Here is a 27,121-nt window from a genome sequence, read left to right on the forward strand (position 1 = left end):
AAAAGGGCCATCTCTCACCCGGCCAGGCACTAGCGCGAGCTGCCCTTTCGAAATTTAGGAAGAAGGAAACAGGGTCGTCTCCGGGAACATATTTTTGGAGCGGCACGACTGCCCCTGGTGGGTGTGCGGCTCGACTTTGACCCAAAACAGCCAACAGCTGCGTTTGTCCCTCTGAGAGTTTAGTAAGGTGATCAGCCTGTGTCTGTATGGACGCAGTGAACGTAGCTCTATCACTGTCCGCTTGTTCGTTAGACCGATTAATTGCCCACTCTAGCTTGGACTGGCCTTCGCTCAATTGATTTAGTAAGGTCTCCATCTTGTTTAAATCAGATGGAATGTCTCCTGGCTGGCTCGCCACTTGTCACCTTTCGGTCACAAGAAGGGAAGGAGCCAAGACTAGAGGGCGACTGTTTATCTATTTTATTGCGGTTTACAGACTGTAGAACAACAAAACAAAGTCTTTCAGTCAGACACGGGGTCGGTGGTAGGTTTGTAATCCTCGGGGCACTTCCTGGGTCGGGGTCCGGGACACTCCAGTACATGGAAGAAAAGAAAAGAACGTGGCTTTTAGTGGGTTGTTCCGTTTACTAGAAACTCTGGGAATAGTGAGGGTGTGAGGGATAAAGCAAAAACCACCACCACATTCAGTGAGCTATACACGGCTTTGCTACACGAGGTGCCCCGGTGTTTGCACGGTCTCCTATCCGGTCCCTCCCTTCTTAAAGTTTAACAAAGAACCCAAACGAGCACGCACCTGGGAGAGCCACGCGTCCTCCTTCGCGTGGCTGGGCGAAACGCGGTGTCGTTGGCCTCCTGGCTTTACAGCTGCCTCCGTCCGCTCCTCCTCTGTTATCGGTCCGGCACCTTCTCTGCTCCTGGTGTCGTCCACTTCCAAGGAATCCGTCTCCACGGTGCTTTCCGTCCTCCCGGTCGCGTGGTTCTCCTGGCGTCTCACTTCCTCCTCCCACGACGGAGACACGGCGTCTTCCGGGTCTCTCCTCATATGGTGAGAGGCCACTCCCGATAGGCCCGAAAAGTCAGGTGGTCCAGATGCGAAGCCTCCGTCACATACACAAAGGCTATCCTTAAAGGGCCCGTAGTAATCCGCCTGTTGAGGAGACGGACAATCAGTTAGCCCTGCCGGGGCTGAGCATGGGACCCCCTGACAACAGCCATCAGCACCGCCGCACCGCCACGGCTTGCATGCACGGGAACCTCCTGCCTGTATTCAACATAAGGTCCTTTTACCAGATACCTGAGAGCCTAGCCAGTCACCATAAATCCATGCGCAACACTCAATGGGGTTGGTCTGGATGGTATAATAGATAGAAAAGGAGAAATTGCTCTTTTTCTAGGTGTCCCCTCACTCACCAGGGTTGCCCCGTGGTGACATGCTTCATCATTGGGGCCATCCCAGTCCTCTACGGGCTGGGGCGTGCTGCGACTTGTGAATTACGTAGGAGCACTTATAATTGACTATGTGTGGTGCTGGTGTGATAGTGGAGTGGACTAAGTGATGTGTTTAAAAATACCTGCCCAGTAGGTTTTCAATAGACTTTATTCTTGCCTCTAGGTGGTAGTATTAAAAATGGGGTGGGAAAATACCCCATTTTTAATACTACCACACCAGCCCCTGTCCCAGTGCGGCCAGGATCAAAGGACAAGCATTTGCAATGCAATGGTCTCGGCATCATTAAAGGTAGAGCTATTGGCATTGCTCATGACATTTCTTTTTTTTCTTTAAATCAAAAATAAATGGCCATTGTCATTAACATTGCCAATACACAGCACTCTGCACTCAACAGCACACAATGCTCTGCACACTTGCTCTGCACTCACTGCTCTGCACACTCACTCTGCACACTCACCACTCTGCACTCACTGCTCTGCACACTCACTCTGCACACTCACCACTCTGCATACTCGCCACTCTGCACACTCGCCACTCTGCACACTCTCCACTCTGCACACTCGCCACTCTGCACACTCGCCACTCTGCACACTCGCCACTCTGCACACTCGCCACTCTGCACACTCGCCACTCTGCACACTCGCCACTCGCCACTCTGCACTCGCCACTCTGCACTCGCCACTCTGCACTCGCCACTCTGCACTCGCCACTCTGCACTCACCACTCTGCACTCACCACTCTGCACTCACCACTCTGCACTCACCACTCACCACTCTGCACTCACCACTCTGTACTCACCACTCTGCACTCACCACTCTGCACTCACCACTCTGCACTCACCACTCACCACTCTGCACTCACCACTCTGCACTCACCACTCTGCACTCACCACTCTGCACTCACCACTCTGCACTCATCACTCTGCACTCACCACTCTGCACTCACCACTCACCACTCTGCACTCACCACTCTGCACTCATCACTCTGCACTCACCACTCTGCACTCACCACTCTGCACTCACCACTCTGTACTCACCACTCTGCACTCTGCACTCACCACTCACCACTCTGCACTCACCACTCTGCACTCACCACTCTGCACTCGCCACTCTGCACTCGCCACTCTGCACTCGCCACTCTGCACTCGCCACTCTGCACTCGCCACTCTGCACTCGCCACTCTGCACTCACCACTCTGCACTCACCACTCTGCACTCACCACTCACCACTCTGCACTCACCACTCTGCACTCTGCACTCACCACTCTGCACTCACCACTCTGCACTCACCACTCTGCACTCACCACTCTGCACTCACCACTCACCACTCTGCACTTACCACTCTGCACTCACCACTCACCACTCTGCACTCACCACTCTGCACTCACCACTCTGCACTCACCACTCTGCACTCACCACTCTGCACTCACCACTCTGCACTCTGCACTCACCACTCTGCACTCACCACTCACCACTCTGCACTCTGCACTCACCACTCTGCACTCACCACTCTGCACTCACCACTCTGCACTCACCACTCTGCACTCACCACTCACCACTCTGCACTCACCACTCTGCACTCACCACTCTGCACTCACCACTCTGCACTCACCACTCTGCACTCACCACTCTGCACTCACCACTCTGCACTCACCACTCTGCACTCTGCACTCACCACTCACCACTCTGCACTCACCACTCTGCACTCACCACTCTGCACTCACCACTCTGCACTCACCACTCTGCACTCTGCACTCACCACTCTGCACTCTGCACTCACCACTCTGCACTCTGCACTCTGCACTCACCACTCTGCACTCACCACTCTGCACTCACCACTCTGCACTCACCACTCTGCACTCACCACTCACCACTCTGCACTCACCACTCTGCACTCACCACTCACCACTCTGCACTCACCACTCTGCACTCACCACTCTGCACTCACCACTCTGCACTCTGCACTCACCACTCTGCACTCACCACTCTGCACTCACCACTCTGCACTCACCACTCACCACTCTGCACTCACCACTCTGCACTCACCACTCTGCACTCACCACTCACCACTCACCACTCTGCACTCACCACTCTGCACTCACCACTCTGCACTCACCACTCTGCACTCTGCACTCTGCACTCACCACTCTGCACTCACCACTCTGCACTCACCACTCTGCACTCTGCACTCACCACTCTGCACTCACCACTCTGCACTCACCACTCTGCACTAACCACTCACCACTCTGCACTCACCACTCTGCACTCACCACTCTGCACTCACCACTCTGCACTCTGCACTCACCACTCTGCACTCACCACTCACCACTCTGCACTCACCACTCTGCACTCACCACTCTGCACTCACCACTCTGCACTCACCACTCACCACTCTGCACTCACCACTCTGCACTCACCACTCTGCACTCACCACTCTGCACTCTGCACTCACCACTCACCACTCTGCACTCACCACTCTGCACTCTGCACTCACCACTCACCACTCTGCACTCTGCACTCACCACTCTGCACTCACCACTCTGCACTCACCACTCTGCACTCTGCACTCACCACTCTGCACTCACCACTCAGCACTCACCACTCTGCACTCACCACTCTGCACTCACCACTCACCACTCTGCACTCAACACTCTGCACTGTTCGACAAACAGGAATCCACTTAACTTTCCATTTTTGAGCATGTGCAATATAAAAGCAACGTAAAATGCTTAATAAAAGTAGGTACTCCGACACGAAGGCCAAGGCAGTGAGAGGTCACTGTCTTTATGTGAGCTGCAACAGAGCTCCCTATCAGCGAAACCAGGCCACTTGGAAGGTATTTGAGCCTACTTGCTAACATAGCGGAGCACAGAACTCTTCAGAGATTTGTGAGGGATATATTATGCAACAAACATTTAAAGCATCATTAAAGTTAGCATAACTTGAAGGTCAAAACACGTTTGTAAGAAACAGTAAAAATATGTATTTTCTGAATAATACGCAAGGATTACAAAATATGCACTGGTAAAGCCAATAGATCATGTTGGACAGGCCACATGAAGGGCCGCTCTCCCCCGGCCCAACCAGGCCCAAGTCCAGTCACGCAAGTACCACACACCACCATTGCCCGTCCTCCGTCCCCTCAGGGACCCCTGCCCTCGAGCATGCCGACCTCGTGGGTCCGATCCACTGCTGGCCCACGCGCCCAACCTGGGGCGCCATCTTGGACACTCCACCGCGAGGCCGCCTGGCCCCCGATCGACCTCGACCCTGGGCCTGGCCCGGCCTCAGACATTCCGGCACCACTCTCCACCCAGGAGGTGAGCGGGCTACTTGGCAAGTCAATGGGAGAAAGAGGTGTCGATGGCTCTCCCCCGCCAAGTGCCGCTCGCCCATCGCCTCCCCGGGCGCTGGCTCCACCCCCCTGCTGGGTGTCTGGACTCCCTCATCCCGGACCTCCCGACCTCAAAGTGCGAGGGTCCGGACATCAAAGCACACCAGCCCTATAACTGGGGCAGCTCCAGAGCAGGAAGGCAGTTGTATCTTGGAGTCGAGAGACGTAAAGAGGAACTCATCCTTGACGGACTACTGGCGCTGCCGTAGCTCTGTCTTGTGCACCATCGTCCTGCCTGTTGGCGCTGCCACAGCCTTCGCAGCCTTCATCCTTCATCGTCGTCGGGACCTGCTGGCGTGGCCGCGGACCGTTGTAACCGTCATCTTCACCGGGACCTGCAGGCTCCGCCGCGGACCGTCGTTTTCCTTCGTCCATCTCGGGACCTGCTGGCTCCGCCGCGGCCCGATCATCTAGAACGCCGAGCTCGAGGATTGAGAGCTATATCCATCTTTTGGTAACAAGACTGTCCCGCTACCCTTTTCCTAAGCCAGAGATTAGAACCGAGGGGACCCCTGAGTCCAGACCTCCTTGTACCATATCATCGTAACCTAAGAATTGCATATAAAGTCTCGTTAACCTTCAACCTTGTGTGGTGTCCGTCTGTGGGGGGGGGAAGTTACTTGTCTGTACAGTCGTTGGAGACGGCTCTCCCCGGAGACCTCTCCCCGTAATCTCGGCCGACCCTCCCGGTCCGTCTAACAATCTGTCATTTTGTTAGGGTACGTTTTTGGAAATAGTTGGGCAGTTGTATGTATGTTTGCCCCCAGAGGATTAGGATGAAAATCCAAAGATGAAGTGGCCCGCATCGCTATTGTTTAGGCACGTATCGCGGCCGCCCCGGAAGTCAGGCACGGTCGCCAGTGACGGGGGCGGGGCCACGTTCAGACCGGAACTGAAGAGGAGGCAGGCGGAGTCGTTGCGTCTCGCGGCCCGGGGCTCCTGTGAGCGGTGTAGAGCCCCGGGGCCGCGCCAGCAGGAGGTTGGGCGCCGCGTGCTGAGGTAAGGTAAGTTCCTAAAGGCTGGAGCGGGATTGGTGCACGTGTGTGTATGCTCGTGTGTGTGTGTATGCTCGTGTGTGTGTATGTATGTATGTGTGCGACGGTGACGGCGGGGGGGCGAGGGGGGCCTCGGTGCACTTGTGTGTGTGCGCGCGTGTGTGTATGAGTCAGGGGTGGTGTCTCTGTATGTATGTATGTATGTATGTGCGTGCGTGCATGGGCGCGTGTGTGTGTATGCGCATGCGTGTGTGGTGCTTGCGCTTCCCAGGAGACAGCGCCTGGCCACAGCGCGCGTTCCAGTTACAAATCGCCTGGAAGGATGCGCGTGGCCAGGACTGTCTCCTGGGACTGCTACTCGCTGACATAAGATCTCGGCGGAGACGCGCTTACGCGCGTCTTTTAGCCGAGACCTAAAAAGGGGTGTATCCACCCCCTTCCTGGGTCCCACCCATAGGAGGGGACCTAGCAGGTAATCCAGCCCACCAGATTCGAATAAGAGTGGGAGCAGTGCCAATGCAACTCAGATTATCCTGAAGAAACATAAGAAACGAAACTCTGGACCCTTCGACATCTTACTCAACGCAGAAGACTGAAGAATCTCCCTTGTGGTCAAGGAGTGACCACCCTGTGCAAACAGGCACCATCTAGCACCTCGACCCTTGCTTTGTTGCAGTTCCCGCCGGAACTCGAGCGACAGAGATCGACGAGATCAAGCTTGCCTGCCTTCCTCCAGCCCGATCCACAGTCCCTGCAGAGCTGAGACCCGTGGAGGCGACCGGAAGCGTGGGGCACGCCATCTTGAAAAGGCCACGAGACGCTGACTGCGCAGCCCACGAGTGACCCTCGAAGCTGTGCATCGGGGTTTGAGAAGCCCCAACCCTGAGCTACTCTTGCACCGAAGCTACCCCCTCCACACTCGACGAGTGCTGCGTGGGGCCTTCTGCTGGTGTTGGCTCGACGCGTTGGCCCGGTCACTTGCCAGCTGGCTTGTGGCCCCTGTGCTGCCGAAAACCTTAAACCGACTTGCTTTTCTGGTTGCTCCAGATTTGCACCAGCTCCTGTGAAAAGGAGCACCCACTCTGACCCTCCTGGTCTGAGTGAGAAGCAATCTCCCGGTTCCGCGTGGATTGCTTTTGCCAAGTGTTGTTTGCTCCAATCTTGAAGCCGACGGCGCTGACGGCGAGAGCCTGCGTGGGACAGATCGTGACCTGCTCCTGGACGTCGCAGATGCCCCAGAGCCCACATGACAGCGGAGAGAAGCTCATCGACAACCATCTGATTGCGCCCGACATTGCCTGGTTCCGTCCTGGTTCCACCCTGGTCACTGCTGAGTGACCCAGACTCTGTCCCTTCTGCTTTCAGATACTTTTCGACTTCGATCCACCCTTGGATCACACCGGACACTTCTGCTTCCCATCGCCTGAAGCATCTTCAGCACCAAGCACCAAGAGCCTGCGTGTCAAAACCCGACGCCACTTCGACCCTGTGCACCCGCTTCCTGTGGGTGAGGTAACATTGCAACGCCGGTGTTCCTACACTGGTACACACCTCTAGGGTCTGTGTCTTAAGTTTTGTTCCTCTAGGTTCAGCGGAAGTATCCTTAAACTAACTTTGTGTAACTTTTACGCACCATTGACTTTGCATTGGTGGAAGCCGCACTTTACGTGCTGTACCCGAATCCCGCGGGCTTTTCCCGACTTCAGCATTGCTAGTCCGGACTGCTCTCAGCGATTCCCTAGGCCCTAGGCCTAACCACTGTTCGATTGGTATCTCTTATACCACTTTTTTAGTATATGGTCTGAGTGGCCACCCGCCCTCATCCATAATTGTGCAACTTTGTATGTTATACTGTGCTTTTGATTTAACGCTTGTTCCCCTTTGCTCATAAAGAGTACTGGGGATTATTTTAGAAATAAACACATATATTTTTATAATATACACTTGTGTGGTGTCCTTTCATTTGATATTCAGGATTGTATGTGGTAAAACAGCTCGCTTAACACGACCTCTTAAGTTAAGCCTTTAAGGCTGCTTAGTCCATGCTACCCCTAGGATAGTTTGTCTAACAAGGTTGACTTACAACCTGACACCATAAGGGATTGTTTGGACTGATACAAGGTGGTTCCAGAATCGGAAACACCACATATCAGGCCAACCTCTCACACTGGTAAATCACAGTGACTGTAGGCAAACCCATGTTCTTCCTTTCGTTTCGTGGTAGCCTCATCTGCTTTTCTTCTTTCCTGCAGGTACCCGAGGGGCAGGTGGTCATGCTGTCTTTCCGTGTATTCGACTTGGAGTCTGACCCCATATGTCGCTACGACTACCTGGATGTCTACAATGGGCACTCCACCATCACGCAGCGACTGGGCCGCTTCTGCGGTACCTTCCGTCCTGGTGCCATACTGTCCACCAGCAATAAAATGATGCTAGAGATGGTGTCCGACGAGGGAACAGGCGGCAGAGGCTTCCTGGTGTGGTACAGCGCTGGCATACCCCACGTCGATGGTAAGCCACCATCCATGCAACCTCCACACTGGGCCCATCGAGAGAGGTCGACAGGGAGGCAGGCAAGCACAGGAAAGATGGGAGACAAATATTGAATGAAAGGATACCAAAAAAACAAAAATATTTTTACAGCTTGTTTTTCCATGTAGACCAGTCTTTGTACCAAGCAAAGGTCACTCTTAAAAAGACCAGCTACAGACAGATATATGTGGCCTTTCACATGGACAGGGAATAGGCAGGAGGTGGTGCTCGGACGAGTACTCGACACAGGTTAAATATACGAGACGAATTCCCAGCTCACAATAGCACCAACAGGACATGCCATAAGCTTAGCGTAGAACAAAGCGCATAGGTTCAATGATTTAAAGACTTCAGTCCTGATTTAGATCTCGGCGGAAGGGATACTCCATCGCAATGGTGATGGATATTCCACCCGCCGAAATATAAATCCCATATAGATTTATATTCGGGGACGGGGTAACTCATCTGCAGAGAGCTAAATGAAGCCCTTAATTGTCCAGGAGAACATCCAATTGTGACTGTGAAAAAGCTTAGAAACACAAAACCCACTGCCAAGAACAAACCCGTCTAAATTATGCAACACATTCCTGTCAGGACACAGAAGACTTTTTGGCCACTCTACTGCCGTCTGACATACTGACCCAAAACAGTCACAAAGACACCCTGCCTCAGATGGATCCAGGATCATTCATCAACCTGGTCAGACACTATCCATCTTACAGCTCCCAGATGCCCCTAGAGTGACAGTGCTGCGCTTTACAAATGGTTGATTGAATGATTAACCCATGTTCTCCATGTTTAGCACTAGCCTAGTGCATGAGTATTTTAAGAACACCCTTACTCCTGTTTACAATGGTTTGACAAAAAAAAAACATGAGTTCCCATACAAGATATGTTCAAGTAATCGAAAGCTAATGCTGACTCATCAATTTCCCTAAATGGTCCAGATTCTAGTAGTGGAACCGACAAATCTTCATTGATCAAAACAGTGCTCAGTGTTGGGGAAACTCATCTAGATGCCAAAAAGATGGACCTGTGCGTGGCTCATTGCCAGAATGTAACTGAGAATATCAATGCCTTCTTATCATTCTGACGTGTGTCTAGTACAAGGCTCCAAGATGTCATCGGCTTGATGGCTGACTCCCAGAGTGACATGAACCAACGTATTCCTGCCTTGTGATCTCTCTTCTCCTGTTCAGAAACATATCCAAATCTGGATGAAACAATTGCTTCATATTGAAAATAGGGCCTGCATGACATACCGCTTAGGAGCTCCAAACAGGTATGAAATGACTGATGCTCAGTGTAGAACAGGCAGTTGGGTTTGCATGATTGCCGTTGTTCATTAAATATGTTCTCAGTCTGAATTCCTCAAAGATCATTCCATTGTGCCCTTTGCTTCCTGGACAGCCTGCCTTTTACAGAGAATGGTCTGTATTAGAGTTTCTCCATCTTGTTTTGATGTTATGGTCTTGCAGATCTGTAAATCTTTCCCTGAATTTCTTTGGTACACACGTTCCTGTGGGTGGGATATCCTCTTTTTGGAAAAAGAAAAACCAAAAAACAATAAGCAGAGAATTTACTGGCCGGGGATCCACCGGTTCTGCAGCATCTTCGGCCATGTCCCAATTTCCAGGGCATTTTGCAGGGCGTCTCGGTGTGAGGAGTGCTGGGGGAGCCCCACACATAGACTGCTGGATGTTCTGGGGGAGTTGGAACTACTGGGATGGTGAGTATAAACAACACCTTTTCTCTCTGCTTCAAAGTGGCTCATGCTGGACAGGAGTGGAAGGGATGCAGGGCGAGTAGCTACTTGGCTGGCATGTGCTGGAGGCTGTGGGAAGTGGGCTGGCTAGTTCACAGTGGTCAGAGTTTGAGGATAGGGCAGCTAGTTGACAGGCCCTTGATTGGTAGAGGCTGAGGGTTGAAAAGGTGATTTGGCCAGTTGACACTGGGTAAGGGGCAGGCATCCACAGTTATTTGGTGCATGCCAAGCATGAGGCTGGAAAGGTGGTTGGTTGGTGTAGACGGAGTTGAGGCAAAGGGAAGGCAAGAGCTTTGCCGGCTCTCATGGGATGGAGGGATGGGATTAGGCTGCTGTCTCACTTGTTTATGGTGGAGGGTCAGATGGTTGAACTCTCATTTGTGGGAGAAGATGTGTGAATTGGACATGTGCTTAGGGAGCTCACTCCGGGGGAATACTGCTGATGGGCTCATTGCAGCGGTGCAGGACTGGGCATCAGATTAGCTGAATTATTTTAGGCAAACATGAAGAAGGAGTCGGTTGCCCAGTTTACATTCGGCACAGATATGGGTTGGAAATATGGCTGGTTAGCTGATGCTAGGTAGAAGTGCAATTTAGGGCAGGCTTTTGGCAAGCTTGTGCTGGCAGGAGGAGCTGGCTGTATAATTGTGTGGCTGGCTCCCGCAGTAGCAGTGTTGTATAGTTTTGTACTGAAATCAGTTAACTTGTTTGTGCTGAGAAGGTGAGTGGTCGAGAAATTCAATTTCTGGCTCACGTAGGATTGAGGTGAGCTGTCAAACAGGGTGTTTCTGGCTGGCTCAAGTTGGGAGGAAGTGAAGAGTCAGGCAGGTTGCGGCCGACTAGTGCTAAGCACAGCAGTAGGATGTGTGCTTTTATTGGTTAGCTCATGCTGTGTGGTGGTGCAGCTTTGGAATGTATTTGGTTGGCTCCCCTTGGGCAGGGAAATAGAGTTAGATTATTCTTTGACTGACGGATGCTGAGTGTTGGTGTAGGTTTTGGTAGACAAGGTTGTCTGGCTTAGGCTGAGTAGATGTCTACGAATGCAGCTGTTGGCTGGTCTGTTCATACTCACTGAAGGTGTTAGTTTGAGAAGTAGTCTGGCTATCTACTGCTAGGTAGAGGTTCTGGTTTCAGCAGTCGATTTTCAATTGTGCACCGGGTAGAGGTGGAGGAATAGCCAGTTTCTTTAGTCGGCATGGGCTGAGCAGAAGTGCGGAGTTATGGCAGCTGTTCAGCTGGCTTAAAGTGGGCATTGTAGCTAAACTAAGATGATGCTTGTCCACCTAGTGGAGGGACTGGCAGGTGGTTGGATAACTTGTGATGAGCAGCGGTGTAGGCCTGGGCTGTTGATTGGCTGGCTAACACTCTGCAGAGGTAAAGACTGGATAGTTGGGTGGCTGGCTTGTGATGAGCAGCGGTGTAGGTGTGGGCTGTTGATTGGCTGGCTAACACTTTGCAGAGGTACAGACTGGATAGTTGGTTGACTAACTTGTGATGAGCAGTGGTGCAGGTCTGAGCAGTTGATTGGCTGGCTAACACTTTGCAGAGGTACAGACTGGATAGTTGGTTGACTAACGTGTGATGAGCAGTGGTGCAGGTCTGAGCAGTTGATTGGCTGGCTAACACTTGGCAGATTTACAGGCTGGACAGTTGGTTGGCTGGCTTGCGCTGGGCAAAAGAGCAAGAGTGGGCAAATGAATGGCCTGTTACCTAGTTAGCCGCTTTGCACGACTGGCTTAACCTCAGCATGGCAACTGCATAATGAGTCGTCTTCACAATTGGTTATTGGTCAATAAATAACTGTTCTGAATTATGTGATGTCAGTAACCATTCCAAAATGCAAGGTTTGTTTTGTGATTATCTAACTAAATAATCCTCTATTTGCTGTATTAGAAACCGCTCTAAACCGAATACATCCTTGACACAACGTGTAATCGTTCCATAATACAATTAATACCATCTGTAACAGTTTGACCATGGGACTTTAATTGCATATACAGTGCTTACAACCGCTGATGAGGGGTTGAAGTACTTGACCGGCGTAGGACACTACGCCCTGGTTCAAAGTCTGTGGTCGAGTGGCTATTAATTATTGTTGCAGATTTATTGGTTATTGGGTTAGTCTTGGGTGATATATTAAGTTCAGAATCAGAACAAGCTTTATTCGATTTTATACAAGTAAAATCACAAAAGCAGATACAACAAATAAAAACAGTTCATCTTATAAAAAGGACTTGATTATGGACGTACAACACAGACAAGCAAAATAAATCACAGTTAAAACAATGTCTCACAGTAATGAGTCCATCACAGAGTATCAGAAACCCATGTCCTTGCAAGATTTACATAGTAATAATCTTTCTGATTCTCAATATACTTTTTAAAAAACAAGCAATTGCATTAGTCAAACATTCGTTGACTAAAAATTGTAGAAATAAAAACGCAGGTCGGCATTGGGTCCACCCCCATGACCTCAAAATTGGCAGAATCCACCTATTTGTTTTTGATAACATTTGCTAATTAAAACCCCATGCAATGATGATTGCAAAGACTGGTTATAGCGTGAACAACAGCATAGCTCTTTTAACCAGTTATTTATTTTGGGGAAACTTATCAGACGGTAAAAGTTTGCAAATCTAAATCGGGTCAAAACCTGTCTGTCATACCCACTTAAATTATACAGTATATACGGCTGTATAGTGTGGGTAGTTAAAATCAATTGGTGCCGTTGTACTGTTGGTTCATTTGCTTCTAAAATAAATCTGTTTGTCTCCAGATGAGTTATACAAATTCTTTTAAACTCCTTCCTGGAGACAGAGTTTATGGATTCTGGGGAATTATAATAGTCAGGGTGCCCAAGGTCGTACATTAAGTTTTTGACGTATTTTGACCAGGCGATCTTAGTGGCCTGGTCCAACTTCATGCTGTCTTTAATGATATCTTGGTTAAGACCAGTTCTGGTAGAAGTCCAAATCCGATGCCATAATAGAGCAGGCTGAGCTTTAATAATATCTGCAATATATGGAACGCGTAACGCACTACGGCAATTGTGAACAGAGGTACTAGCTGGGACCGCCAGGAGAAACCTAAAAAAGGCATATGTAGCTATACTCACACATTTAGCTTGATAGATCTGTAGGGGCAGAGATTGTGGCCTTCTACCCAGTCTTTTTTGCGAAATTGGCCACAGCTGCTGTCGATTTCATAAATAGTAGACTCCTACTTTTGACAGCCTGAAGCCAAGATCCATTGAATCGAATAAAATATCTAAATATGAAAATTCTTAGTAGATTCTACCCTGCTGCCTCCAATGAACGTGCTCCTGCATTTCAGGCTTCTCTTCCCACACGTCATTATGTAGGTTTTTTTGGCATTCAATTTTAGCCCAAGATTGTCCATGAATGCAGTATAGGTGCAAAGTGCCTTTTGTAGGCCTATCTGTGTGCGGGCCATCAGCACTGTCCGCATACAGAAGGGTAGCTATTGGGCGCTTATTAATATATGGTGTGTCCTTCACCTTTTCCACCATCACTAGGTCCAGGGCATTTGTATATAAAGTGAACAAGAACGGTGCCAGGACGCAGCCCTGTCTAACCCCCCTTTCCACCGTAAATGGTACAGTACAATCTCCCCTAGTTCCATATCGGGCCTTAGCTGTCACCCCGCTGTACAGCTGCCTCAGAAACAGGACCAGCGGGGGTCCACCCCATATTAGTTAAAATGAACCCGAGTTTACTATGTAAGGCACCTTCAAAAGCGGCTGTGAGGTCGACGAATGCTAGGCAAAGTTTCCCTGTTTTAGCCTGAGTGTATTTCCCTGTTAAAATAATGAGATTAAGAGCTTGCTCCATAGTGCCCAACCCCGTCCTAAAACCATATTGTACATCTGATTAAATATTTCTTTCTTCTGCCCCATCTTGGAGCTGATTTAATACAATCCGCCCTGCTACCTTCACCAAAGAGTCCAACAAAGATATTGGACGATAGCAGGCTTGGTTTTGCAGGATGCCTTTCTTAAAAATGAAGTTAACAGGAGTTAGGAGTGATTATCAGAGTGAGTTCATGCAAGTAGTAAAAGAGGGCTAAGGAAATAGGGTGGAGATATTTTGAGATAGCAAGAAGAGGGTAAACAGAATGAGAAATTGTGATTTATGACAGTGGAATGAGTGGGGAGATTAGAAAGATGTTGGCATTGCAAGAAGGGTTACTCCAGAGTTCATGATTTGTAAGGAGGCTACAGGTATTTTTCTGAAGTATGGTAGAGAGTAAGGCTGGCCGGCATGTGATACAGTAGGACACACACAGAGGCACTAAGACATACACAGGAGGAACAGTGAGGAGAGAAAGGCAGGAGAAAGGAGAACTCCTAGGTATAAATCAGGCTATTTTCATACAGAAGTTTTTGAAACGTTGAGGAAGAATTCAATGTGGTGAAGGATAAAGAGGAGAAAAGAAAGGTTGAAAGTTGATTACCTGTGGGCAGGTGATATAACTTGGTTCTTCTTAGGTTGTACTTTGTGGCTGCTGAAGGTGGGAGTGTTGGGGCTACTCAAAAAGGTAACTTACATTTATGTAATTTAGACATGCAAGTATACTCTTACTCATTCGAGTAACTTTACTAAGTTCGGATATTCGCAGAATCAGAGTGTAAAATTACTAAAAGTGTAGATCAACATGTATACACCCCTTAAAAACTGGGTTGGAGCCAAATGTACAAGTGTAAGTTTCTACTGCCCAAAATAACCAGTAGTAAGTCCATCACCACGCATGGTGAACCACTGTCACTGCAACAAACTCCCTTAGACTCTTAGTCTCCCTATGAAAAGTGTAGGGAACACTAAAAAAGTGTATTTGACTAAAAAAAAAATAGCAAAAATATTTATGTTAAATATTATTGTACATTCGTTTTATATATTTATTTTAAATGTAGACTGAAAGAATCAAATGCTACAGCACTATTAACTTAATTTTTTATTACATTTTTAATTAATTTAACCATATTAACTACAAATATTTTCTGAAGTTTAAATTGAAAAAATAAATTCTCACCTGAAAATGAATTATTTTATTATGCATTAATGATTATTAAAAGTAATGTATAGGGTTAATTAAAAGTCATTTAATTATATTTTATTAAAATGAAAAGTTACATTCATTTTTAATTTCAAAAAGGTTGCCAAAACATGTTATCATTAAATAATACATATTTTATTTGTATGTATTTAACATTAAATGTAATCACATTTATTTATAGTTTTAAATATATTTAATAATTACATTTTATATTATTTCCCATGCAGTTTTATTTTTTAGTCCCTACCTCCATTATTTTCTATGGGAGGGTGTTGCACTACCAGTGGTTGGCCATGTGTGGTGCTCTACTTACTCCTAGTTCTGAGCTGGAGTAATTTACTACTATTTTGGTTCCTTTTTGGGTGTAGTAACCTTAGAAGTGCAATTTGTGAATAGCAATGAGCTTACATCTTTTGTAGTTGGATAGGTGCACGTCCCTCCCTAAATCCCTTCCTATCCTTCCCTAATCACCTCCTTCCTCTTTCCTAATCGCCTCCTCTTTAGTCTTAAGTATTCCCCATTTTCAAGCCACTACCCTAAATCCCAACCACATTTACTGCTAAAAGGTTTACTTATGAGCGGGGCAGAGATCTCCACACTGGAAGAGACTGGAGAGGAAGAGGCCCGTGGGGTCAAATAAAAGTTTGAGATTTTTCACATTTGTGGCTTCTTATGGCTGGTGTTTTCTACTGGTGTTAGAAACATATCCCAATCTGAATGGAACAAGTGCTTCATATTCAAAACATGGCCTGCATGACATACCGCTTAGGAGCTCTAAACAGGTCTGAAATGACTGATGCTCAGTGTAGACCAGGCAGGTGTGTTTGCATGATTGTGGTTGTTCATTCAATATTTTCTCCGTCTGAATTCCTCAAAGATCCTGCCAGTGTGCCCTTTGCTTCCTGGACAGCCTGCCTCTTACAGAGAATTATCTGCATTTGAGTTTCTCCATCTTGTTCTGATGTTCTGGTCTTGCAGATCTGTAAACCTTTCCCTGAATTTCTTTGGTACCATTATTTGTCGGTGGGATATCTCCTTTTTGGAGAAAAAAAAACTATAAGCAGGAAATTGCCTAGCCGGGTGATCCACCGGTTCTGCTGCATCTTTAGCCTCGTCCCAATTCGTCCCATTTCATTTGGCCAGAAAGATAGGGTCAATATTTCAGTTTTTGAAGCATTCAGCTTGAGGTGAATTTCTGTTGTCCATTGTTTTACCACCGTCCTTTGTTTTACAGCTATGTGGAAGATGTTTAGTTTTGATGTTCCTAGATTTGTAGACCTTTCCAGTTTGATAGTTCTCTGTGTGCTGTCTGCATAGCTGTAGCAGATGAGCTTGAATCTGTTGATAAGATTTAGTAGTGGTTTCTTGTATATGCTAAAGAGTAGAAGCGATATTACATCCTTGTGGAATTCTTGTTGTTATGCAGGAAGAATTTGATTAGAAAGTCAGTGAATGCATCAGTTATGATCTGTTGCTAAGGTAAGAGGAGATGCTGTCTATACTAACTTCTTTGCACATAGGAAGTAATGCGTTCTCGTGAACTGTGCATTGTCTACGAACAGCAGTATTTTGGAGCCAGTAATTTTGGAAGCATCATTCAGACAGTTCATTAGGTAACGTATACTTTTATTAATGAACAACAGAAAAAATGTAGAGGCAAGGATGCACCCCTGACTAACACCCGTGTCCAACTGGAAAGTTCTCTGTGAATATTTCCATAAGTTTGCTAAGGGAAGAAACATTGGAAAGTGTACTGTAGTTGCTGTGGTCTTTAGTGTTCAAGTTCTTCTCAAGCAGAGGGCGTATGTATGCCCTCTTTAACCCCTTAGGTGCTGCGCATGTTCGGCGGCCGACAGCACCACTACCTCCGTAGTGCTGCCGTTGAACGTTCGAACCTCACCTGCGCAATGGAGCGTACAGCACTGGAGCTGGACGTTCCATGACAGCTATGAGGTTAATATCTCTGGGAAAATTCCTGTTTTAAGTGCTAGTTCTGACTGAGATAAATTCCAATGATTGAAAGATCTTTTTGAAAAGATGTGGAGGGCTGTGGCCTGAAGGGCAGCTGGCTGGGATGCTAGCTTTTAGCAGGTCTTCAAATTCTGAAGTTGTAATTTCTTAGAAGTCTGATGTAGAAAGAGGTTTAGCATCTGCTGTGAGTGTTGTTGCTCTATAGAAAGGGAGGAGTTGTTTCTCCTTGTTATTAGGTATAAATCCATTGTGTCAGCTTTGTTTATATAATTCATTGCTAGTTTATTGCAGAAGTCTTGTGAAAGTGGGGTGGGGGTTTACAGCTCTCAGGATTGTGAAATTCTGATATATTGTTATGGAGTTCCTTGACAGGGCATTTGGCATTGTTGATTCTGCTTGAGTGGGTGATTTTTTTGGCCTGCTTCATATATGATTTGTACATTCTGTTGTATCTGGGTAGAGACATTTTGTCTTGGAATCGAGCCATCTGCATGGATGTGTTAAGAGAGTTGCCTTTTCATTTTTTTCGGATCTTTATTCGCTTTCTTCCTTTCATACTGTTTAAAAGTTGTTTTGGGATTAATATGTTGAAGGCGGATCCATGCATAGCTTGTTCGCTCAACCTATTTTTTCAGTTCAAGGCCATAAAAGCACAAAAATAAGCAATAATAAAACATTAACCTCATAGATGCTATTAAACATTCCTCCCCAATGCTGCGCTGTCCATTGGAACTAGTGCTGAATGGACGTCCAATGGTCGTGCGCAGCACTGGGGAGGTAGTGTTGCCGTCGGCCAATGCACCGAGGCAGCACTTAAGGGGCTAATAATCATAGTGCAATAAATACATGATGAAATAGCAAATGCGCCTGAAAACAACATTAAAACTGTTGTGTGACCAGAGAAAAAGGGTTCAGAATAAAATACAACAATAAGAATGCACCTTTTAAAGTGTATGTGCACATTGATAGAATAACACCAGATATTTAGCCGTTTAAGGTGCTAAGTTTAGCCCTTGTTATCCACATAGCCAACAGGTAGCGGGAGAGTGCGAAAACCAATGGTTTACTACGGTCGGTTTTTAATATACTTAGAGCAGACTTATGTTATCTAATCTCCAAATTCCGGCAGAGTGGTAAGATCCAATGACGCCTACTAGTAAGTAGGCTGGGCAAAAAAACGTTACATGTTCTAAAGAGCTTTACAAGGGATAAAGAAAGATACGGACACTGCTAAGGCCCTTGGAACTCTACAGTATAGAAAGATTTATTTTCGTGGTGCACGGGGCAACGGTCAGTCATCCTACAGAGGAGACTAACAACAGTACCGTATCCCACTTATACCTCTTCCAGCCAACAATATAGACCACAATTTGCCCACGGTAACCACCTGAGGCTGCCTACAACAAGTCCTCTTTCAAAGGGAAGGCAGAACGACAGAACAAGGATACTAACCGTCGCCAATGACCTTCCACTACTGCCGGCTGCTATTCTCCCACTTCCTTCCAAAGTAGGAGGAACATTTAGCAAAATTGGTAACAAATTACACAAGATCGTTGGGTCTTAGACCTACTACAATTTGATCATTCTCTGAAATTCATAGAACGCCTACCTCTAACCCCTCCACAACCTCTGGTTCACAAGCATTTACACCTCTCAAGGTTGGAGATTGTTTCCATGATTTAAAAGGGAGCAATAGAAAGCATTCCATTTCACCAGAGGATGAAAGGATTCTACTCCCATTTATTCTTAGTTTGCAAGAAGTCAAAGAAGTGGAGACCAATTATAGATTTGAGAAATCTAAACAAATCCCTCAAGTTCCACATGTTCACTATTCAGGATGTGTTACAGCTTCTCAACGGAAACGGCTACATGGCATCCTTAGACCTTCAGTATGCATATTTCCACATACACAAGAAACACAAAAAGTTTCTCAGATTCGCAGTAGCTGGCAGACACTATCAATTCGGAGTATTGCCTTTTGGGCTTCAATCGGCTCCTCACCTTTTTTACAAAATGCCTAGCACCAGTAGCAGTATATCTCAGGCAACATCACCACCAAATGTTTCCTCGCCTCGACGTCCGGCTAGTCAAGACTCCGAAACTGCAATGCTGCACAAGTATCTACCAAGGCCTGTCTACACCTCTTCAGTCATCAAGGTCTCACCTTAAATCCGTAAAAATCAGTTCTCCAACCTTCCCAGCGACTAAATTTCTTAGGAGCCATCCTGGATACTAACTTAAACACAGCTAATCCCATGTTGGAAAGACAACAGAGGTTAATGACTGTGGCAAACCGAATACAAAAAATAAAGTTTATTTTTGTACGCCTTCACAAATATCTCCTGAGCATGATGTCCTCTTATATTCTTCTCATCCCTCACTGTCGCCTACACATGCGTCCTCTCCAGGAAGCTCTGAACATCCAATGGGTGCAGGTCAATGGAACATTCGACAACTTGATTCAAGTAACTTCACCCATGGTTTCCTCACTACTCCGGTGGACGCAGCCTCGTTATCTGTCACGAGGTTTACCATTCCTGTTGCAAGCCTCTTCCCTGGTGATAACAACAGATGGTTCTCTGGAAGGCAGGAGAGCTTTTCTACAAGAACTTCGAATCAGCTGCAAATGGCCACCATCTTGATAGAACCTTCATAAAAATCTTCTCGAACTAAGAGTAGTGTTTGTTGCTCTACAAGCCTTCTTGCACAGAATAAAGAATTCCTCGCAGCTTCTCTGGACCGACATTACTACAACATTGCCCTACTTAAACAAGCAAGGGAAACAGATTTGGAACTGGTCAATTCAGCACAAAGTCTCACTAACAGGGGAGTATGTACCAAGGAACCAGAAAATCATATCAGACAATGATAAGCAGGCTACAAACATCCTGCCACAAGTGGGAGTTGAATCACAGCACTCTACATCGAATTTTTCCCTGCTGGGCCAATCAAACATAGATCTGTTTGCAACTTGCAACAACGCCAAATGCCAACTTTGCAAGCTGGCATCCCAACAGGGATCATGGGGGAATGCCTTTTCAATAGTATGGTACGACGTATTTGCCTACATTTTCCTCCCATTTCTCTCCTTCCACGGGTGCTAAAGAAGATAAAAGCGGAACCCTGAACAACCATCTTAATAGCCCCAGCGTGGCCCTGCCAACAATGGTACATTGAACTCCATCTTCTATCAGTGCAACCTCCGATGTCCCTCAAACCGATTCCATTTCTATTATTGAGGAACCAGGGGCAAGTACAACATCCACACCCTGGTTCTCTGAGGTTATCCGCTTGGCTCCGGAGTCCCAGGAGTTTCAACACTTAAAGATTCTACAGGAATGCAGAGAAGTCGTATCTCGGGCTTGAGTGGACAGTACCAATAAAACATGCTCCTTAAAGTGTAAAAGATTTTGTATTTGGTGTAAATCAGCTAAGGTGCACCCTCTCTGGTCATCCCCAGAGGAGATTTTGCCGTACCTCCTACATCTGGCACGCACAGGTTTGGCTCAAGCTTTAATCAAAGTACACTTAGCGGCTATTTCTCGTTTCCAGAGATCACCTAAGATCCCATCATTATGGTCCAGCAGACCAGTAAAGTAATTCCTTAAAGGATTTCTTAGGACTTTTCTGCCTGTGGGAACTCCTCCTCCTACATGGCAACTCATCACGGTGCTTGCACAGCTAATGTATCACCCATTTGAACCTATACATAGAGCTGATCCCGTCTTGGAAGACAGATCTCCTCCTGGCACTTCCTTTGGCAAGAAGGGTTGGTGAACTCCAAGCTTTCACTATCCAGGAACCATTCTTACACCTTAAACACGATAAGGTAATTCTGCACACCAATCCTAAGTTTATCCCTTAAGTCCCCTTGGACTTTCATCTTAACAAACCGATTGAACTAAAATATTTTTTACTAAATCCTCCAACGTCAGCTAAACATGCTTTGCATTTTTGGGATATCAAAAGGTGCCTAAAATGATATCTGAACAGAACCAAATCCTTCCGCAAATCCACTCAATTGATTGTAGCTTACAGCGCACCTAGGAAAGTTTTCCCTTTAACATAGCAAAGCATCTCTAGGTGGCTATCTAGTGCAATTCTTTTCTGCCATCAGCAGGCGGGCCAGTCTCTGTCGTCAAATGTCTGTGCTCACTCTGCTAGAGCCATATCTACGTCTGTGGCACTGTTTGCCAGAGTGTCCCTATCAGATATCTGTAGGGCAGTTACCTGGCAGACACCACACACGTTCACCAAGCATTACTGCTTGGACTCTGAAGTCATGAGAGATACTGCAGGAGGACAAGCAGTGCTGAGACATCTTTATTAATGAAAGTGAGCCTTTCTTTACTTCCCACCATCCATTTTTTTAAGCCATTTTCTTTTCCTGTTTAACGTGTATTTATTTACTATATATATATATATATATACACCAATCATTTTTACATATTGCTTGTATAATTATGTGTGTTTCTTTATTAATTACATGATGAAATGTGCCAATTACTGCTTTTTACTCTGATTCAAGCGTGTGAATCAATGAAAGTTCCAATACTGGTGTAAGAAAATAGGTTACCTACCTGTAACTGTGGTTCTCCAGTATTGGATTCTTTCATAGATTCACATGGGACCCACCCGCCTTCCCAGGCTCATCTTCATGTCTCTCTGTTACTTCTATTTACACAAACTGTGCTTTAGAAAATCTGAGGGACTAGAGCTTCTCTCAAGAATTTTCTACAGGACCTCTCTGCGGCGTTCGACACAGTCTGCCACCGCACCCTAGTGCAGCGCCTCAGCAACGTCGGAATCCAGGAGAAGGCACTGGAGTGGATCATCTCCTTCCTCGCCGGAAGAACACAGAGAGTCTGCCTCCCCCCGTTCAGATCCGAGGCCACTGAAGTCATCTGCGGCGTACCACAAGAATCATCATTCAGCCCCACCCTCTTCAACGTCTACATGAGCCCCCTCGCAGCCATCGCACGCCATCACAACCTCAACATCATCTCTTACGCTGACGACACCCAGCTGATCCTCTCCCTCACCAACGATCCCGCCACCGCCAGAACCAACCTACACGAAGGAATGAAAGACGTAGCCGAGTGGATGATGAACAGCCGCCTGAAACTGACTCAGATAAGACGGAAGTCCTCATCCTGGGATCCTCGCCCTCCGCCTGGGACGACTCCTGGTGGCCCCCTGCCCTTAGCAGCGCACCCAAACCTATAGACCACGCACGCAACCTGGGCTTCATCCTGGACTCCTCCCTCTCCATGACCAGACAAGTCAACGCCGTCTCCTCATCGTGCTTCAATATCCTACGCATGCTACGCAAGATCTTCCGGTGGATCCCCACCGATACCAGGAAGACGGTCACCCAGGCCCTTGTCACCAGCCAACTGGACAACGGCAACTCCCTCTACGCCGGAACCACAGCCAAACTACACAAAAGACTCCAGCGCATTCAGAACGCCTCATCATGGACATTCCCGACACAGCCACATCTCCGAACACCTGAGAAAGCTGCACTGGCTCCCCATCAGCTAGAGAATCACGTCCCAACTCCTCACCCACACACACAAAGCTCTCCACAACCAAGGCCCAAGATACCTCAACGACCGCCTGACCTTCTACACTCCCACCCGCCGGCTACGATCGACCAGCCACGCCCTCGCCGCCGTCCCTTGCATCCGAAGAGCTACAACGGGAGGAAGATCTTTCTCCTACCTGGCTGCCAAGACGTGGAACTCCCTCCCTATCCACCTCCGTCTGACCCAACACCACCTCTCCTTCAGGAAGCAACTCAAGAACAGGCTGTTCGAGCAGTAGCGGACCCCCCTCCCCCAAGCACCTTGAGACCCTCCGGGAGAGTAGCGCGCTATACAAATGCTTTGATTGATTCATTGATTGGTGTTATCTGAGTGGTTGTTTTCTAGGTTTTGTCTCCTTTTTTAATTAAGGAAACCGATATGTTACTTAATAATGAGGTCATAAGCCTTTAAGTCCTATGTCGTTTGTGACATTACTTTCTAATATGTACCGGGGACTCCCATCTCGACGACGGGTGATGATTCCAGGATGAAAGATTCTAATACTGGAGAACTACAGTTATAGGTAAGTAACTTATTTTCTACAGTGGCAAATGTTACATTATACATGAAAAAGCTTTGTGATTGAGGCCTTAGACTAGTTGAGAGCTTCTTAATTCATTTCTTCATTGTAAGGGACCTCATCGGTAAAGTCTATACCTTCACTGTACAAACTAGATTTCTCAGTAACCCGGGAAGTGTTTGCTTGCTGAAAGAACTGTTCATCACCAAATTCCAGCACACCATTTGGAGTCCTACATTTATTCCTCCTCCCTGGAACCACCGTGTCCTCCTACTTTGCAGCTGCAGGCAGAAGTAGTACTTCCTGTTCTTCCTTGGTCATCATGGGAGAGTTGTATAGTAGATGCTTCAAAGTTGACGCTCATACAGATAAATGCAAGGTTAATGACACATATTTTACAGCATTCTCATTACACCAAGACTGACTGTCTTTGTGGACAAACCCTCTTAGCTAGAACCTGGGATGGCCCCTGCACTACCTAATCAAACCTTTCTGAAATAATGTACCCAATCAGGTGGCATTGAACATATTCTCATTCGATTGCCAACCAGGGGCTGCGCGAAGTGGAGGACGTATGGGAGACATTTCTAGTTGTAAAAATATTAAGGACATCATTGCGGTGGAATAGTTGATGAATAATTTGCGTTAACTTTGATAGATGCAAATTGAGCTCTCATTAAACTTCTTTCACATCAAGGGCCTGTGAAAGAGTTTCTGAAACTGGTCCCTTGGCATCACTTTTATGCCCAATAAATCCCACTCACTAACCTCTAGAGGAAAGCAGGCATCAGGGACTGGTCTAAAGTTCATCACAGGGCACTTGAACTAAGAAAATCAAAAGACTCTCAAAATCTGTCAGTAGAGTAATGTTATGGTTCTTTATGCTCTCCTGTCACAATGGCTTTTAGGGAACCGGCTTCAAGATAAAAAATAATAAAAAGCCAAGGTCAGAACCAACGGAGCTAAGGACCTGATTGAGATCTTGCCGGACAGGTTACTTGATCACAACGGTGACAGATATCCCGTCCACCGAAATATAAATCCCATAGGATATAATAGAGTTTGTATTTTGGCAAACTGTTGTAACCATTGCATCGGAGTAACCGAGCACCGACATCTAAACCAGGCCCTAAGTCTCTGATGGAAATCAATGAACAAAGATGCAGTGAAGTGTAGGCTTAGAAGAACAGTGAATCTCAATACAAATTTGTAATATCTAAAGTTGCCGTTAACTGGTATCCCTAAAACCTGGCAAACATTCACTATTTATGGGGCCAAGTAGCTCAGACCTTGTCCTTTGTCTGAGGCAGCGAGCAGGATGGACTTAGGTTTTGTGAATGGTCATAGTGAGTGTCAACGACGGAGAAAGGTTTAATGTAAACCACATCACTCCAGGTCTTATAAGAGCACAAGGTGTGACGGAAGCGACAAGAGCAGACATCTTCCCCAAGAACAGAGGGCTTGTATGAGCAGCAGCTGGGTCACCATTATACGAAGCCGGCCTGCATGAAAAAGATGTGTTTTAAGCTTCAAACCAGCATTTGGGTCTCCTTACTAGAGCATATGAGCAAGCCACAGCGCAATAGCTCGTCAGTGCTGCTTTCCACGAGTTTAATGTAACTATTTTAGTTTTGTTTGCATTCATTGTAGGGAGTACATATGCATATGTATGAGATTTAGCAGGAGACCTTCTTTAAAAGTGTGAAACATCTCTGGACTGAACGTCAGTACACTGATCTACAGAACTGCACATACGATTCACTTGCACCCTGGTCTCATATACGAAACATTATACTGTGCTGACGTTTGTAAAGTAATCACGTAAGAACTGCTAAAATGTTGGCTTGTAAATGTGCTGCATTTATTTATTTGTTGTATAGCGACGCTTCATTCTCAGTTCTATATGTTCCTTAAGCCGTACATTGTTTGACTGCATACATGTCCATACAATCAATATAAAAGTGGAAAAGAAAGCGGTTGGAGGTGGACCTGGTAGAAGCTCCTCCGTGACGAGGTGTGGCGTCTCTGGGGAAGTCAAGAGGCAGCACTAGGGACCTCCTAGCCCCACTAGTATCCCAACCCTGCTGTTTAGAGCTGGATGTTATTTTTAAGACATTCTCTTTTGCAGAGCACCAGTTTTGTGGGGGGAAGCTGGAGAAGCCCCAGGGCCACCTGAACACCCCCAACTGGCCAGAGAGTGATTACCCACCCGGCATCAGCTGCTCCTGGCACATCATCGCCCCCAAGGAAAAGGTAAGTGAGCTCTTGTTACAGATAGCACATTAGTCCTTCCTTATTTTCAATCCGCACCATAGATCATACTCGCTCAGCCTGTGTAGGCAGCCGACCACCCTCTTGGTTCCTAGCAGACACATCTTATCATTCTCCATGGTTAATCATTTATTTCATTCTACTATGAAACTTTGGGGGTGAAACTATTTCACGGATTAACGTTAGTGGAGTGGAGAAGTGTGGCTCACTGGTTAGAGGAGGCAGACCTGGAAGCAGAGATCAGCCCGGGACCAGGGTTCAATTCCCGGCTCGGCGGGGTCTTGAGTCTGAAAATGTCCACAGACTCGACAATTCTCGCTCCGGTGCCTACTCGATTCATGGGTTCACACTCTGTGACTCTGGGCAATAGCTTGCTTAATCTCCACAACGGCCCCTAGCGGTGGGATGCCTGGCTTCCACCTTGCGGATACCCTGCCCGGGTTATCTCACAGGGGAATACCAGGACGGGTTCCCTAAGCAAGCGATTAGATACCGGGTCGGTGATTTGCGCTATATAAATACATGTACATTTACATTCTACGCTCAGAATGACCTCAAGGGTGAGGTGAGCAGCTGGTTGTTTGTGTGACCCCAGGAATCACTTCTAACTGCTTACCTCACATCATATCACCGAGAAATGGCCAGTGGAGCACTGACGGTTCCCCGCTAGGGGGGTGGTCTAGTTTACAGAGTTGGTGCGCCAAAGTACCATGAGCTTTGTTTGTATGGACATAGGCCACAATCGTCTTGTAATTCTTTTCTTTTTTTTTATTGAAGAGGATTTGCAAATTCAATTTTATCACTATAGCATACATATGCAACCTGTAACATCCAATGTATGCACAGGCTTAAATTTGCATATCATTATAATATATACATTGAATCAAATGAAAGAACAAAAGTACATAGTCCCAATGCAAATAGATGGCTGTTTGAGAAGGAGGGAAAAAAGGAAAACAATAAAAAAGAGAACAAAAAACAATCCAAAACATTGCAATTACGCTAACAGACCATTATAGCAGGTCTAGCGTTCTGGGCATCCTTCTATATCCTATATCCCTTTATATACTGGCTTGCCTGATAATCCATTTTTCCAAGGGAGCTTAGATTTCTCTGCCACACTTTCGAGCACCCCGGCCTTGGCATTTATAGAGTGCTTTTTCGATATGACATATAGCCAATAAGCGACCTATCTTGTATTTCTTTTCTAGGTAATTGAACTCACTTTTGGAAAGTTTGATGTAGAAGGTGACAGCTACTGCCGCTATGACTACGTTGCTGTCTTCAATGGCGGTGCGAGCGACGACTCGAGGCGCATTGGAAAGTTCTGCGGGGACACTTCACCCAAGTAAGTGAAAAGATTAGCTCAAAGAACCAAACTTGTTCTTTTGATCTCGGCTACAGTTTTCATGTTTCGCTCCATTTCCAGACCTTCAACGCTCCATTCCCAGACCTTCTTCAGGACACTCTACATGAAAACAGAGCCTGAGTGATAGCAACTTTTTGTTTTGTTATTGTTATTGCACAGTCAACACCCTGTGACAGATCGCATAACACTGCATCTTGTTTTGTCTCCATTCCTCGGTACTAATCTGATATTGCA

At 46.8% G+C, this 27,121-nt stretch overlaps 1 protein-coding gene across 1 annotated transcript in view; it reads left to right on the forward strand.

The window, feature by feature from the left end:
* Positions 1 to 27,121, forward strand: part of PCOLCE (procollagen C-endopeptidase enhancer) — a 146,010-nt gene that overhangs the window by 81,252 nt on the left and 37,637 nt on the right. The window contains exons 3-5 of the mRNA XM_086946202.1: positions 8,051 to 8,309; positions 25,376 to 25,500; positions 26,730 to 26,866. Coding sequence (XP_086802328.1) covers positions 8,051 to 8,309; positions 25,376 to 25,500; positions 26,730 to 26,866 — 521 coding nt within the window. The remainder of the gene's footprint in view (positions 1 to 8,050; positions 8,310 to 25,375; positions 25,501 to 26,729; positions 26,867 to 27,121) is intronic.

This window comes from Lissotriton vulgaris, chromosome 12 (genome assembly GCF_964263255.1).
Source record: "Lissotriton vulgaris chromosome 12, aLisVul1.2, whole genome shotgun sequence".
Classification (NCBI taxonomy): Eukaryota; Metazoa; Chordata; class Amphibia; order Caudata; family Salamandridae; genus Lissotriton; species Lissotriton vulgaris.